The 16,907-nt window shown below is 43.3% G+C and overlaps 1 protein-coding gene across 3 annotated transcripts in view; it reads right to left on the bottom strand.

Moving 5' to 3' along the window:
• Window positions 1–16,907, bottom strand: part of ASTN2 (astrotactin 2) — an 858,139-nt gene that overhangs the window by 171,080 nt on the left and 670,152 nt on the right. For all 3 annotated transcript variants that reach the window (XM_059410933.1, XM_059410934.1, XM_059410936.1), the window contains one exon: window positions 9,158–9,423. In XM_059410933.1, the coding sequence (XP_059266916.1) occupies window positions 9,158–9,423 (266 nt within the window). The remainder of the gene's footprint in view (window positions 1–9,157; window positions 9,424–16,907) is intronic.

The raw sequence follows: 16,907 nt of genomic DNA, 5'->3' as shown, positions 1-16,907 counted from the left end.
TTTTCTTTTTTCTCTTCAGCTTCTAATATACAATATTATTTACTATTCTGATTGCTTTTTGTCTCCCAACCATGCCCCCATAGAAATTAAGTCTCCAGGTGGTGGAAATATATGCCTGTTCTGTTCTCTAGTGTATCTCAAATGCCCAGAATAGTGCCTGACCTAGAGGAGACCCTCATAAATATTTGCTAAAATTATTTGAATTGAGTCCCCACACTCCCAGCCATCTCATAGATAAACTTCTGTAGTGGGAACCCTAACTGGTCATCTTATATAAGTCTTCTACCATGTTTGGGTCTAGAACATTTAGGAAGTGTGTGGATGCCATGGATCTTTTTTGCTGGGAAAAAGAATTTGAAAATATATAATTTGGCATAATTTTCTGAGAAGAGATCCAAAGACCCTTCAATATCAGAGACCTGCAGTCCCCAAATTAATACCCTTGGTTATTTTTTTTAATTATTATTAACATACAATGTATTATTTCTTTTAAGGGTACAGGTCCGTGATTCCACAGTTTTTCACAATTCACAACGCTCACTGTAGCACATACCCTCCCCAAGGTCCATCACCCAGCCCCCCATTCCGCCCTCCCCCTCCACTCTAGCAATCCTCAGTTTGTTTCCTGAGATTATGAGTCTCTTCTGGTTTGTCTCCCTCTCTGGTTTCATCTTATTTCATGTTCTCCTTTTTTCCCCTATGATCCTCTGCCTTGTTTCTCAAATTCCACATATCAGTGAGATCATATGATAATTGTGTTTCTCTGATTGATGCATTTAGCTTAGTATAATACCCTCTAGTTCCACATAGCTCTGGTCGCTGATACTCACCCTTCAATGGTTGTTGCAGTCAATCACCTAAAGTCACATTTATTTTTATTTTTTAAGATTTAGTAATCTCTACACCCAACACGGGTCTCTGAGTTGAGATCAAGGGTTGCCTGCTCCACTGACTGAGTCAGCCGGTGCCCTTCCAAGTCACATTTAGTGATGTCTTTCCTTTGATCCATATCTTGAAGGTGGACTCCCCATTGTTTATATGGTTCCCAACTCCCTTGATGCAGCATTCAAAGCTGCCCACAGCTCCGCCCCCTGCACATCATTTTTTCCAATTTGATCTCTTCCCAATTTCTCAGACTTTGTGCTACAGAGTAACTGATGAAACACATAAGCTTTAGAGGCACCTGGGAGGTTCAGTCAGTTAAGTGTCCCACTCTCAATTTCAGCTCAGGTCATGATCTCTGGGTCATGATATTGAGCCCTGAGTCAGGCTCAGCACTGAACGTGGACCCTGCTTGAGATTCTCTTTCCCTCTCTGCTCCCCCACCCCCACTTGCACACACACTCTCTCTCTTAACAACAAAAACATGCACATAATCATTAGGGACAGTCATTCCAAGCTTGAATTTTGACCGCACAAGTCACTAGCTATGTGATCTCAGATAAATTACTTATCTCTGTAAAGCCTCAGGTTTTGCTTTCTAATTTGTAAAATGGGCATTAAAATACATACTCAAATGTGTTAGGAGGATAGAGTGAAATATTACTGATACAGAGAGAGTGCATATTAATACACACACAGCCCTTAAAAATGCCAGGCACAGAGTTAGCATTCAGGAACTGTTGAGTTTTGATCTTCTGTTCTATATGTTTGGCATATAGTATTTGACATAACTTTCTTTCCCCTTCCTTTCCAATATTCTTTGGTCTAGACCAAGGTTTGTCAAACTTTCTTGTAAAGTACCAAAAGTAAATATTTTTGGCTTTGTGTGCCATACTCTGTTCTGTGGCTCTTACTGTACCCTGCTGTTGTTGCAGAAAAACAGCCACAGATGATATGCAAATGCATAGCTACATTTCATAAATGTTATTTATAAAAACAGGTGGCATGCTGGATTTCACCCCTGGGTCACAGCTTTCCAACTCTGACCCGGGCTAGCTTTGGAACTTCATAGAACTGGGTTCAAGATTCTCTGAGTCTCAGGGTCCTTGTCTATTAAATAGAGATCATAATAGTACTTTCCTCATAAGGTGTTGGATGATTAAATGGGATAAAGCATATAAAGCCCTCGGCGCAGTGTTTGGCCTGTGATACGCATCTCATCTCATAGATGGTATTATTCTCCTTATCAACAGACTTGCCTCAAGCTGTTCCATGATCGGCCCATATCCACCTTGCCTGCCCCAAGAATCTTTTCCAGACTCTCTCTGAGTTTCTTTCTCCCACTTTCCTAACACTGTTGGAATGTCAATTGTATTATTTGAAAATAAGTCATGCATGGATGTAACATATGCAAGTAATTATAGTTACTTATGTGGCTCTTCTGCTTCATCCACTAGACTATGAGCTCCTTGAAGGCACAATCTGTGTCTTATTCCCCTTCTCTATCCTGTCTCCTAGCACAGAATCTGGCACACACCAAGCACCCAAGGCCAGGAGATGGTGGCAATGGTGCTACAGTAATGGTGACAGCGCTTGTGATAATGGTGGAGGTGACGGTGGCGGTGGTAATCATGGTGGGGGGAGGGGTGATCTTGGTTGTTAATTTCTTTTCAAAGAGCAGTCATTTGGAATTCTCTTCTCAGTGAGAGCCAAGAAGTGTAAATAGAGCAAACAAGTCCTTCTGGCAGAGAGAGAGGATCTGTTGGAAGGTCAGACAACCACAACAAGACCAAAATTATACATGGCTCTTCCTAGAGCAGCATGAAAAGAAAAAGAAAAAACAAAACAAAACAAAACTCACATGATTGGAAGTCAGGAGATCCGAGCACTAGGAATGAATCCATCTGTAGAGTATTTCACAGTGCTCAAGTTACCAGCAAAGGGTGTCTGGGTGTCTTAATCTTTCTGTGTGAGAGCCCTGTGGGGAAAGTTATGACTACCCATTTTACAGATGAGGAAACTAACTCTCAAGAGAGATGAAAGACACTGCTGAGGACAAAAACTGTGCCTAACTACTTCAAATTCAGAACTGGCTTTGTGACTAAGGGCAAACCATTCCTCATGTTTAGGTCTTATTTCTACTATTTGCAAAATAAAAAAGCTGGTCTGAAAAATAAATAGGATATGATTTTAATATCCCCTTTTACTCATAAATGTTGTCACTGCCCTAGTACACCTTCCTCTTCCTAATATTAATTTAAGGATAAAACTGTTACTGTCTCTGGATGGGAAATAAATTGTAGGTCACAGGATGATTCTTCTAACCTCAAAATATTTCCCTTATTTTCAGGGTAAAAGTTAGGTCTGACCCTATCACAGCACCAAGAGATAGTAAGGGGATAAAGTGAAACCAGAATTCTCATTATACAGATAAAGAAACAAAGACCAAAACACAATGCATTTGTGTCCAATGTCATATAAGAGTCAAGGACAGAACCTAGTTCAGATTCCAGGTGTCCCAATCCTCTAGTTCTTCCTAAGAGAATTCCCAACCCCAACATGGATAGAGATTTATATGCGTACTCTACAAATAAGTAAAAGTAAGGTCACCCAGTAGTCAATGGCAGAGATGAATTTCTAATCCAGCTCTGTCTGGCTCTTCACCTTGACACCATCCTGTCTCCCCTACCGGAGCCTCTTCTTCTCCCTCACCCAAAGGCTAAGTTAATAGCCACACAAAGTCTTCTACATTAAGCACTAGCTGCACTATAGCTTTGGGCTATGTGGGGTCATTTAACAGGTGGAGGAGGAGGTTTATGTATTAATCAAACTGTCCATCACAAAGAATTTTTTCCTGCTTTCCTTGTTCTTTAAATCACAGCATGACATGTAATGAAGTGCTCCTTTCTGACTGGTACAAGGCATCATGTCTTGCATGCATTTATGGAGATGGACCCAAGGAGATCCCAACTGTTAAAGGATCTAGTGTCTCATGGCCCCCAGGGCTAGCCAGAGCACATTCTAACCCTGGTCCAGAATCAGAGGCCAGAACTGCCTCATAGACCTCATGCAAGTCACACCCCTCACCAACACTCCCTAACCATGCCGTAAAATGGGACTCAAGTTGAATGAGCACCTCAAATAACCCAAGGAGTCAGGAATTTTTACATAGAAAAATGGTTCCATTCTGCATCAGGAGGTCTGTAGGAGAAGAAAATCCTTTTACACATTTGTAACTCCACCTGTGGTATCCCTTACAACAGAATATGAACTCCAGCAATGTTTATAAAGTAATAAAATTTTCTTATAATCCCTCCATTCATGATCTGCACTTTTGGGTTAACCAGTGACCTTTCCCATGCAAAAACACAGCTCTTACTCTAAAATGTCATGTCCCTAGCACAGGGCATCTGTAAAGTTATTAAGTACTACTTAGAAGAGGACATACCAAAGGACTCATTTAAAAAAGAAGGGTCAAGTTTATTTTATTATTTATTATTTTTTAAAGATTTTATTTATTTATTTGACAGACAGAGACCAGAAGTGGACAGAGAGGCAGGCGGGGGGGGGGGGGGCAGAAGCAGGCTCCTGCGAGCAGAAAGCCCAATGCGGGGCTTGACCCCAGGACCCTGAGATTATGACCTGAGCTGAAGGCAGAGGCTTTAACCCACTGAGCCGCCCAGGTGCCCCAAGAAGGGTCAAGTTTAGATAAACATCGTTTTTATCATTGTCACAGAAAATGTTTGTCCATCAGATGCTATGTGCCAGGTACTATGCATTCATGAACTCATTTTATCTCCATAAGGACCTCATTTCACAGATGTGGGAACTGAGGTTTGGAGAAATCACTCAGCATCACACAGGGAACAGGAGACTGAAGCAGGATTCTAAGTAGAGCACAAAGCCTGAGCGGCCTGCTTCCACTTAGAGAAAGTCTCTTGCAGGAAACTCAGAAAGTAACTCACTCAGCCTCTCTGCCTTCTCAGATAGGAAAAGAAAAACCCACACAGGAAACAAAGACTTGCCCCAGCCTTGTGTCTCAGTGTCAGAGCCCAGGCCAAGATTCTTTTGTGTTTTTATCCACATCCACTTTTGTGTTTGTGTCCACCCCTGGCTTCAGAAAAATGAGAAGAGATGGCGGAGCCATGGGAGAAGGAGTGATGGGGTCTGGGGAGGAGGCAGAAAACAATGATCCCAGGGACAGTGGCCGCCTTCTCATCACACCAGCCTCACTCAGCGGCCATATTGCCCTCCTCCACATAATTTCCACACCTATAGTTGGCCTGTCCCACCCACTCCTACCTTAGCCTTGCTCTACTGGAAAGGCCTAATGTAGCACAGCTCCTAGGCTGTCATGCACCTTTAAAAGGACCTACCATTGGGATCTGGGGCCAGGGAGTAGAAGCTGGAGCCTCAAGGAAGCCAGCTCATCAGCCAGCTCTAACGTTTCTGAGTGGGGATGACCAAGAGGAGGACAGCCTGTAGCCGAGAAGATGGCACTCCTGCCTGTCTACCTGCCCAAACTCTTCTCTGGCTTCCCACTGCTGGGGCCAAACTCCTCACCTCCATAGCCTCTGCAGCTCTGCCTCGCCGGGTCCTGCCTCTTGGTCCTCAGTACTGCTCATGGAGCTTTCCTTTAGTCTGGCCCCTGCCCCCCATGGGATCTCAGTTTTTCAGGGAAATGGGCCATGCCTGCTCACTCTTCAGGCCTTCGCAGGAGTTGGGTCTTCAACCTTACTTGTGCTCTGGCTCCTCCCCCTCTCCCGCGACCCCCGCCAAATCTAGTCCTCTACTTTAATTTATGTACCTGACCCCTCAAAACTCAGTTTAAATGACACTTCCTCAGAGAAACCAACCCTAACTCCACAAGACCTCCTAACACACGCTTTTCAACCCACTGACCTGGCCTTCTCTTGGTACTTCACAGTCTGTCTTGATTTGTGTGATTGTTTCACTAATACCTGTCTGGTCCACAAGTCTGTAAACTCTATGAAGATAAAGACCAAGTCTACTCATCATCCACTTCACTTCTCAGGGCATGACATAGTAGCGGCCATATAGTAAGTTCTTACAAATACTGAATGAATGAATGAATGAATGAATGACTAGTGCTCTAAGAATTCCAAATCTCCCGTAAGGAGAACAGTGACATCTAGTGACTGCATTCACACTGGGGCTTTTCTGATAACATCCCACCAAGTGGCCTTGAAAATATCTCCCTGGATTTCCGTAGAAATGGATGTTTTGCTCATGCCGAGGAAGCTGGCATGGAATCCAGACATGGGGGAATCTGACTCCTACACAAGGAGGACGAGAACCGCCACTCCTCTTGCTACCACATGGGCCAAGAACACATCACAAAAGTCCTGTGACTTAGCTAGGCTGGTGCCATATTACAGATGAGAGGAGTGTGGCCCAGAAGGGCAGCACTAGGCCAAGATTTTGAAGCAGTAAATGAGGATTTTCATTAACTTTCCCCACCGAGTCCTGGAGAGCTCGGCCCCATGCAGCTAACCAAGAGGCTTTGCTCATCCACACTAACAGAACACTGGTCAGACAATCTTTGGTATTCACTGGAAGTTTCAACAGCCTCCTCACAGGTCTCCCTCTTTCCACACTTGCATCTTCACAGTCAACTCTCACCCTGAAGCCAGAGCGGGGAGATTTATTCATATTTGACTTTTTGTTTTAGTTAGCGTGGAGACCTCTGACGCATCGGATTAGATCATCCATGAGGCTTAGCTCGTGACTCAAGGTCATTATAGCACCATGCATGGTTAGGCTTTATATATTCATCTACTTTGTGTTCATTAACTAGCTAATTTTAATACTTCAAAAAAACAAAACAAAACAAAACAAAAACCTCCCACAAATCCACCACCCAAAATGCCGGGTAGGAACATGATACCTCCATGTGATGAGGGCTCCCTCGTGCCATTGTCCTGCCTCCCCAACTCAAGACTGTCATTATCCTGAATCCTATGTTGACCATTTCCTTGATTCCTTTTTTAAATAGTTTATAGCACCTGTATTCATTCAAAAAATGTAGTTTATTTGGCACGCATCTGTTTTAATTTAAAACAGGGGAAATGGTTGGGAGGGAGACAAACCATAAGTGACTCTTAATCTCACAAAACAAACTGAGGGTTGCTGGGGGGAGGGGGGTTGGGAGAAGAGGGGTGGGGTTATGGACATTGGGGAGGGTATGTGCTTTGGTGAGTGCTGTGAAGTGTGTAAACCTGACGATTCACAGACCTGTACCCCTGGGTATAAAAATATATTATATGTTTATAAAAAATTAAAAATTAAAAAAAAGACAGGTGCTTAATGGATTGAGCCACTCAGACACTCCTGTAAGTCATATTCTAATAGTACCTAATAATCAGTTATATATACTAAAACAAACAAACAAACAAAAAGCAGGGGAAATGGTATCACACTATATAAAATGTATCTTCGGGATTTACATTCTTCATTTAATATTATGTTCATTCATCTCATATTTAATGATACTGTAGTTCATTTGTTTTTGTCTCTTGTAGATTATTCCACTGCATGTATATTCCACTGTGCACTTATTTAACTGCTCTCCTACTGACAGTCATCTGGGCTATTTCCAGAGGGCTCCTTCTGCTGCATGAATCTAACCCTATCGAATCTGTCCTGCATATCCTAAGCATCTCACTCCCCTTCAAATGGGATCCACATTCAATGAGGTAGTTTACAATAACCCATATGAGCAGGTTCCTTCTGACCTCTCTGGCCTCATCCCTGCTTTCCTTCTATCTCTTCATCTTAGTCACGGGATGCCTTCCAGGCTTTGTACAGATCATGTTCTCTTCTGCTTCTGGTCATCTACCTGACACTCTCCCCAGGTCCTTACTCTCATCCCCCTCTCTCCTCTAGGAAGCCCTACCTGACCATTTACCACCTTCTAGCACTCAGAACACTATGGTAGGAAGGCATAATCCATAGCAGCCTGATGGTATTGGTCAGGGATCTACCAGACCATCTTCTTTGGGCCAAGGGCTATGAGAGATTTGCTGCAGAGGGAAGACTGGGGACAAAGTGGAGAAGCTTTATCCACCTTCCTCTCCCTAACTGAAGGAGTGGCATCACTATTCTTGGCTTTATGGATTGGGATTCCTGAAAGACTGCATTTAGAAAAAGTGTTCCATGAATACAATTTTGCAAACCAGTGAACAAATCATTTATATGGTCTCTTCAAGCCCAGACATGCTGCCATGGGATATGAAGCATGCAGGAAGAGGAAAAAGAGGAGATATAATTTCACAATTAAGCACCTAGGCTCTGAAGCAGACCAACTTTGAGCAAATCAGTAAACATCCTCAAGGTTTCCTCACTTGTAAAGTGGACATGACATTAGGATGAACCATATGGAATTACCATTTTTTAAAAAAGTATTTATTTGAGAGAGAGAGAGAGAGAGAGAGAGCAAGCAAGCATGTGCACAGGGAGGAGCAGAGAGAGAGTTTAGCAGACTCCTTGCTGAGCTCAGAGCCTAACACGGGGCTCCATCTCGTGACCCCAAGATTATGACCTGAGCCAAGACCAAGAGTTGAACAGTTAAACAATTGCACCGCCCAGGGGTCCCTGGAATTATCATTTTTTATAAATAAGAAAATGATCAAATGCTGGCAATTTCATATATGTTAAACCAATATTTATACATAAATCAGATCTGGATGGAAGATTAAATGAGATAATCCAAGTATAATATTGAGGCAGAGACCTTTAGGTTTTTAACAAACCCATGTATCTTCTTCCCCAGACCATCAGATAAAATATATTTCCCTGTTTTTGTTTGAAGACAGGTGTGCCCAATGAATGAGTTCGACCCAGTGGAAAGGAGCTGAAATGATATTTGTCACTTTCAGGCTTGGTGCATGTAAACTTCTCACATACGATCTCCCATGTACTTTCTTCTTCCACAGCAACTGTGGAAGCATCAGGTTGATGAGGGCACAGGATAGAATAATATGGGTCTTGAACCCCTTCTCAGAGTAATAACTTCAAGAAATAATAAGAAATAACTTCAAGAAATAACTTCTATTATATTAAGCCATTGAGATTAGAGGATTTATTGGTTATAACAGCTATATATGTACTTAAAATATGGTAAGGGATCAATAAATGTCAGCCATCACCATGACGGTGATGAAAGACAATCCCAATGGACAAAGGGCCCACAAGGGCAAGAGGGAGGAAGACTGGTACTTAGATGTGAATTAGTGGCTGTATCAGGGGAACTCACCTCCTTGGTACCATTGTCTTGGATCAGGGTATAAAGTGGTACCACACGGTTGATTTCCAGCAGCACTGGTGTGGGGCTCAGCTGCTCCTTGCCTGGTCGGCGGCAAAGGTGGCAGGTAGATGGACAACGGCCTTTCTCCTCACAGCGGATCTCCACACCTGAGATAAGCTGGTCATCCGACAGCATTTGGGCGGTCAGCAGCCCTGAGAGGTAGGTGATGAAGGGCATGGACTTGAGTTCCTTCTTGCTGCCCAGCTCTGTGGTCTCTAGAGAGAGAGAGAGAGAGAATTCAACATTGTTCAAAAGGGCAGACTCTTGAACCCATAGGGTCCAATGTGCCAAGGAGGTAGTATCCCATGGAAAAGAAAAAAGATGATAGAGTGGTTTACTCATGATGTCTTGGAAAGAGCACTGGCCTGATGACTCAGATGTCAGAATCGTGTCCTTTTTTATTCTTCCTATTAAGCAGCCCCTTACTTTCTCTGGGCCTCACATTGTCCATATTTAAAGTTGACTGGTTAGATAAGAGGACTCTTCAAGGACCCGGCAAGATGTAACAAATCAAAGATATTTTCTCAACAAGAAATTCCTATCTACTGTCAATTTAAACAAATTCTACCCTTCTTTTGAAAACTTGCCCCAGTCCTATATTTTCCATGAAGTTTCATGTGATGGGGGAAACACCAGCTAAAGTCAATTTCCATTTAAATCCCAATTCTGGGACGCCTGGGTGGCTCAGTTGGTTAAGCAGCTGCCTTCGGCTCAGGTCATGATACCAGCATCCTGGGATCGAGTCCCACATCGGGCTCCTTGCTCCGCAGGGAGCCTGCTTCTCCCTCTGACTCTGCCTTCCACTCTGTCTGCCTGTGCTCGCTCTTGCTCGCTCTCTCTCTGACAAATAAATAAATAAAATCTTAAAAAAAAAAAATCCCAATTCTGCTTGATAATAGTAAGCTACCTTGGGAAGGTCTCCTCATACCCCAAGGTCTGTGAGGATTAATTCTATAAAATGGGGTTATAATACTCACTAAAACAGTTATGAGTGGTAAATGAGACAGAAGGAGGTGGACCTATCTGGAAAATCATTCATGAATTCCCCTTTCTGTCTGAGTTCATCTGTCCCTTGTTCAAACTTCTTTTTCTGCCTTCTTCATGTGCATGCTGAGATCTAATTATCCATGCTCCATTTTGTGCTATCTCTCTTGATCCATACCACCAGCATTTCCCACTTCTGTCTTTGCTCACCTGTCTTATTCTTCTCCTCTGCCTCTTCAAAGGTTCTCCACCCATCAGTGCTCCATTCCATCGTCACCCTCTTCAGGAAGTCTTTTCTCTCCTTGCTCTAGCCATTCTTCTCTGATTAAGTATTTCTGTTTATAAGACCTAATCTTGTTAAGCTCTTTTCTCATCCCATTTTCTGCTGACCTCTCCGGTGATATAATCTACTCTTGGAGATGGGACCATGTCTCCCACTCCTGCTTCCCACTCCCCAACCCCTGCTTCAGTGTTTAGCATAGTGCTAGGGAAGTACTTGTGACTCAATCAGAGAGGGAGATTATAGAAACCTGAATAGCTAGAATAACATTCATGATCTAGTCTAGAGGTTCTGAAATCCTTCTGGGGAATTCTGTGGATCCCAGGCAGCATCTCAACAGATGACTGCCGAGGGCAAGAGGGAAACTGGGTGGATGGAACTCAAAACCCACATTTCAGCTTCAATGAGAGCAGTTCTACTTGTATCTCTTTTATTGACTGGCCTTCTATGTAAGACTTCGTAAGAAGAGAAGGGTGTATGACTATATAAAAAAGCTTGAAAAGCAAAGGGATTTGTACAACCCAGAGAGTTCCATTTGCACCAAACACTGTTTGAATGGTATTCTCAAACTTGTGCAATGCATAATCTGAGTGGCAAAACGGGGCGGGGGGGGGGCTGTGATAAGGGGCAGAACTTGGCCCAGACATCAGCTTCTTTCAAGGCTGGTAAAGTTAAGGCATGCTCCTGCCTCGGTGGAAACAGGGGTCCTGGGCACCAAGGCCTGAGAGAAAAAAAGTAGGGTTACCTCCTGCTCTAGCTCTCAGCTTGCAGTGACATGCAGCTGATCTGGAAATGGGCTTGCCAATGAGAAATACAAATAAATGCAGCCTTCATTCATTACTCTCTGGGCCCTCAGGCCTGGGATCTGGGCTCCACCTTTTCTGTCTGGCTGTCAGCAAATGCTTATGAGCATCAGATCAAAGGCTCTGAGGGAAGAAGACAAGGCAAATTCCAACTCACCAATCCTTCAGGGGGATTAAAGAAGGGTAGTTACTAAGATAAACAAAACAAAGCTGTGAAGAAGGCATCTCAGCAGCCGGGCAGACAGAGACAGTCCTGCATTCAGACAAGTTGAAAGAAGAAGATGATGATGACTTTTGGAAGGGCAGGCTGGAGGGACAGTTTTGGAGAAGGGTGACTTCGAACTTGGGAGAGAATAATCATTGAGGGGAGAAGCTCAGAGGGCAGTCAGAGCTGCAAGGACATTAGGGGGGCAGTTAACTCACACTCTGACCCAGACGTCAGTAAATTAACTGGTCCATGAGTGAAATCCAGCCCTCTGCCTTTTTTTTGTAAAGAAATTTTTATTGGAATACTGGCATCTTCATTCACTTATGTATTGTGTATGACGATGATGGCACAATTGGGTAGTTGCAAAAAAAGATGCTATAGCCCAGAAAGCCTAAAATATTTGCTACCTGAATAAGTTTGGGGACCTGTGCTCCAGGCCCAGGTTATAGCTGGGGCAGTGGAGTCTCAGAAGGAAAATCTATCTTTGGTCACACAGGAATGTGGCAATATAATAGATTAAAGTAAAAACACTGGAATCAATTAGGCCATTGATACACTTAAATTGTGAATCTCCAATAAGAAAAAATAGGGCGGGGCATCTTTTCTCCCTAAACCATCTTTCAAAAACTATTGAAAAAGCATATATTTGGAAATGCTACTCTGGTACAACCCTCCCATTTAAAAAAATTTTTTTCAGTGTTCCAAGATTCATTGTTTATGTATAACACCCAGTGCTCCACGCGATACATATCCTCCTTAATACCCACTACCAGGCTCACCCATCCCTCCACTCCCTTCCCCTCTAAAACCCTCAGTTTGTTTCTCAGAGTCCATAGTCTCTCATGGTTCATCTCCCCCTATAATTTCCCCCATTCACTTTTCCTTTCCTTCTAATGTCCTCCATGTTATTCCTTATGTTCCACAAGTAAGTGAAACCACATGATAATTGGCTCTCTCTGCTTGACTTATTTCACTCAGCATAATCTCCTCCAGTCCCATCCATGTTGATGCAAAAGTTGGGTATTCATCCCTTCTGATGGCTAAGTAATATTCCATTGCATATATGGATCACATCTTCTTTATGCATTCATCTGTTGAAGAGCATCTTGGCTCTTTCCACAGTTTGGCAATTGTGGCCATTGCTGCTATGAACACTGGAGTACAGATGGCCCTTCTTTTTACCCTGCAATTGCAGGGTCATAGGATAGCTCTATTTTTAATTTTTTGAGGTATCTCCACACTGTTTCCAAAGTGGCTGTACCAACTTGCATTCCCACCAACAGTGTAAGAGCGTTCCCCTTTCCCACATCCTCGCCAACATTTATTGTTTCTTGCCTTGTTAATCTTTGTCATTCTAACTGGTGTAAAGTGGTATCTTAATTTCCCTGATAGCTAATGATGATGAACATTTTTTCATCTGTCTGCTAGCCATTTGTATGTCTTCATTGGAGAAGTGTCTGTTCATGTCTTCTGCCCATTTTTTTTTTGACATGATTATCTGTTTGGGGGGTATTGAGTTTGAGGAGTTCTTTATAGATCTTGGATATCAGCCCTTTGTCTATAGTGTGATTTGCAAATATCTTCTCCCATTCCATCCACCCTCCTATTTTGAACAAGGGGAAATAGTGTCCCAAAGAAAGACCTTCCAAAGTCATATGTTGAGTTAGTGTTCCTTTCGGCACACGGTCCCAATCTCTTCTGTTAGCCAATTTATCACTTACACTACTATTTCAATCTCATATTTTAAAACATAGATGGCCTACTTCTCACAGAATCTTGCCATATGCATATAATTTAACTGGGAATGGAATGTGGTGCTGGGAGTAAAAATTCCCTTGATCAAACAAACATTCATAGCTACCGGGTTAAAGATATAACTAGCCATTTAACAACAAAACAGGCTATAGATCTTTGCTGTTCTGTTTTTTTCCCAATAAATCTTTTTTTTTTTTTCAGTCTATCAATTCAATTGTGTTAAAAGCCCATAGTCTAGGCTGCCAACTGCCTTGCAGTAGCAATCTAGAACTCATAGCTGAACTTAGGGCTGGTTTTGCAAAAGGAGGACACTTGAGAGTCACCTGGTCTAACCCCATTGCTCAACAGTTGAAGAATCTGAGACCTAAACAAAGAAATAGATTTATGTCTATCTTCCAAGCATTTAATAACAATGATCCTTTTTGTAAAGATTGTATCATGCTTAAATTATGGTCTGGATGGGAGTTACAACAGGGAAAACCATTAACCATTCCATTAATTATTCCTCTGTAGACATCACAATTGTGAAAGTTAATTATTTCTGATCCAACCTCACTCTGTGCCTAAAGTCATCTTTAGTTCAATTGCCAGTTCTTCAGAAAAGGCTTCCCTGAACTCCATCCCCATGCCACCAACCTATATAGGGCTTCATATTAAAAAATCTTGTAGCATACTGTTCTGTTCTATCCATCATCTCTCAATGTCTTCAGACTATAAACTCCAAGAGGACAAAGACAGTATTAGTTGTGCTGATTTCCATATCCATTGTACACAGAACCTGGAACATGTTAAGCTTTCAGTAATAGTTTCAATAAATATTTGTTGGATATATATTTAAAGACCCTGATCACCAAGCTATCTTATCAGAGCATTGATAAGTCTAAGAGCCAAGCTTTGTGAATTTCAAGACTAACAATTAATTGATGGCTTGTAATCAAGTGACAACCTCTTCCCAAAGTAAAATTAGCTTTCTCAATGGGAAGGTTTACAGATGAATAGCTGATCAATTTGCCAGTTGTTCTGATCTCCTCTGGGTTTTCACATAGGCCCTTGCCATTGAGGGGATGGGAGAGTTCAGTTAAAACAGGCTGTCTTTAACAGGCAAGGATAAAGAGCATTTTTGAAGAGACTTATCCTCTGTTCACATTCCCCATCCCTCTGAACAATGCTTCCAAAATAGGATCATGTCTGGTTTTAAGCCCAATTCAGTTCCAATGACACTACAACCCATTCATTTGAGAACCTGCCAACTGAACTCTCTTTTTTCTCCTCCCAAATTCCTGCTGGGTATTATTTTGTTGCCACCAAAAAAAAAAAAAAGGCAGCCTCAGTTGAAGTGACAACTCCTTGTTGGGAGGGCAGCCAGGGCTTTCCGGCAGGAGGTGATGGCACCGCTTGCCCTCATCCAGAAAACAAAACAAAGGCAGCAGACTAAGGGCTCCTGGGAGAGCCAAAGCTGTGCGAATGTTTGTTCAATATTCGGCAACAGTGCAGGGCGCTGCCTCCCAAGTCAGACAGGCTTGCCTTGGCAATAGGCTTGCACTTGAAGCATTTAAAGGCTCCACAGGGACCAGAGGGGCTCAAATTAGAAACGTTAAGGGTGGGGGAAAGAGGGTGAGACTTTTATATCATAAAGAATGGCCTTTATTACAGCCATGGCCTCCCAGGAATTGCTGAGATGGGATCATTTCTTAGGCGGACTTACTGTCTCCTGCTGGAGGAAAGCGACTGCTCTGAGGCCTGACTCAAGGACCCACACAGATATCCTTAACAAAGGGAAAGTAGCCAGCTGAGAGGCCATCAGCGAGGTCTGCCCCTGTGCAGGGTCCAATCCAAACTTCCCAGCCTGACAGTCAAGGTCCTGCATCGTCAGTGCACCCTTCGTAACTCACGGCACCAACCCGACTGAGTAAGTTCTTGTGCGGATCAGATAAGGTGCCTGGCAAGGGTTAGGCACTCGATCCCCATTAGTTGTTGCTGTTGTTGCTGCTGCGGTAGTTATAATTCTTAGTCCCACTGTTGTGACAGGATGTTACAACTGAAATTTCCACTGAGACACCAAGATGGAATAGAAATGAAAGCCCCAAACCGAGCCCCAATATGCAGAACTTACAAAGGAGATGAATCCTAACTGGTTTCATAACTCCCAAAACCTCAGCCAGAACAAGGAAATAAAACAAGGTCAGAGAATAGGCAGGAGGGATTTAGGAGAGATTTGTCTGAGGCAGGCAGTGAGTTCCTGTTTAGGGTTTCCAGCACCCCAGGTGAGACACGTAGGACATGCTACCTTCTAATCCCGGTCTGTAAGAAGGAGCCTCAAGATTGCCTCTCGGAGAACTTGCTATGTGTGCTTCTCTCACTTTTTATTTTAATGGGCTAGTTCAATCAGTATCTCTCTTCCCAATGAAACTGTAAGCTCCATTAAAGTGAGGACCTTGGCCTGTTCTAAGCGATCATTTGCATCCCAGCACAGGTTTACTCTCTGATGTAGAGTAGATGGCTTGCAGGTAAATATCTGAATTAAGGAATAGATGGACATGAGCCTCTTGCCCTTGAATCCTTTCCATTCCTGTAACACTTATGAGACTTCAAACTCACTCTCTCAATTTATCACCATAGCCTCAAAGGTAGATGGTCTTAACCTTACTTTACTGATGTAGAAATGATAGCTTGTAGCACTAATTCTCACTCTTGCACAATGAGCTGTCTCTGTTGCAAACACTTGGCCTTTCTCTGTTCCTGCCACTCCCAGACACCACCTCCAGGCTCCCCCACCCCTTTCCAATGGGCTAAAGCATCTCAGGGGTAAAAGGCTTTTAAAGGTCACCTACTCAGAAATCCCACCTAATGTTTCCTTCAGCACCAAATCATCCTCTAACTTCTTCTTGGAAACTTCTAATGATGTAAAACTTACTATGTTTTTAGGCCTCCCCTTCCATATGGGACAGCTCTGTTAAGTCTAGGCGGCTTCCCATCCTGAAACTGCATTTCTCCTCCTAAGCATCAGACCCAGATTCAGAGCTACGCACTTCATGTTATTTGGACGCTCTATCTGAGGTGCTCAAGCCCGCTCCCTACCTGACAGTCATGCTAAGATTAATGCCCTGACAAGGTGCATGAACTCCTGATGCCAGGAAATGTGGGACAGTCTCAAGTGGCTTCTGATAAGGTTTATGTGTCTCAATACGGATAAGTGTGTATGTGGGGGTGGAGGGTGCACGTGCACACATGTGCAGGCATATTTAAGGCACGGAAGGGAGGGCAACAGTGGAGACTCTAAAAAGAAGACAGGTCAGGGTGCCTGGGTGGCTCAGTGGGTTAAAGCCTCTGCCTTCGGCTCAGGTCATGATCTCAGGGTCCTAGGATTGAGCCCCGCTTTGGGCTCTCTGCTCAGCAGGGAGCCTGCTGCCCCCTCCCTCTCAGCCTGCCTCTCTGCCTACTTGTGTCTCTGTCAAATAAATAAGTAAAATCTTTTTAAAGAAGAAGAAGACAGTCTACAAAACTGCTAAATCCTAGGACAACTGATCTCCTGATCTAGCCTAATTCACAGCTTCCCTCCCAAGTACACAAGTTAATAAGCCTGATTGCAGAAGGGCACCTCTAGTACAGTGACTTGCCTGGGTTTAAATTTCACCTCTTCCATTGCCAGGTGGGTGACTTTGGACAAGT

The sequence above is a fragment of the Mustela nigripes genome, chromosome 9 (assembly GCF_022355385.1).
Source record: "Mustela nigripes isolate SB6536 chromosome 9, MUSNIG.SB6536, whole genome shotgun sequence".
NCBI classification, from domain to species: domain Eukaryota; kingdom Metazoa; phylum Chordata; class Mammalia; order Carnivora; family Mustelidae; genus Mustela; species Mustela nigripes.
Note: the sequence above shows the minus strand (reverse complement) of the source record. Positions and strands in the feature narration are given on the sequence as shown.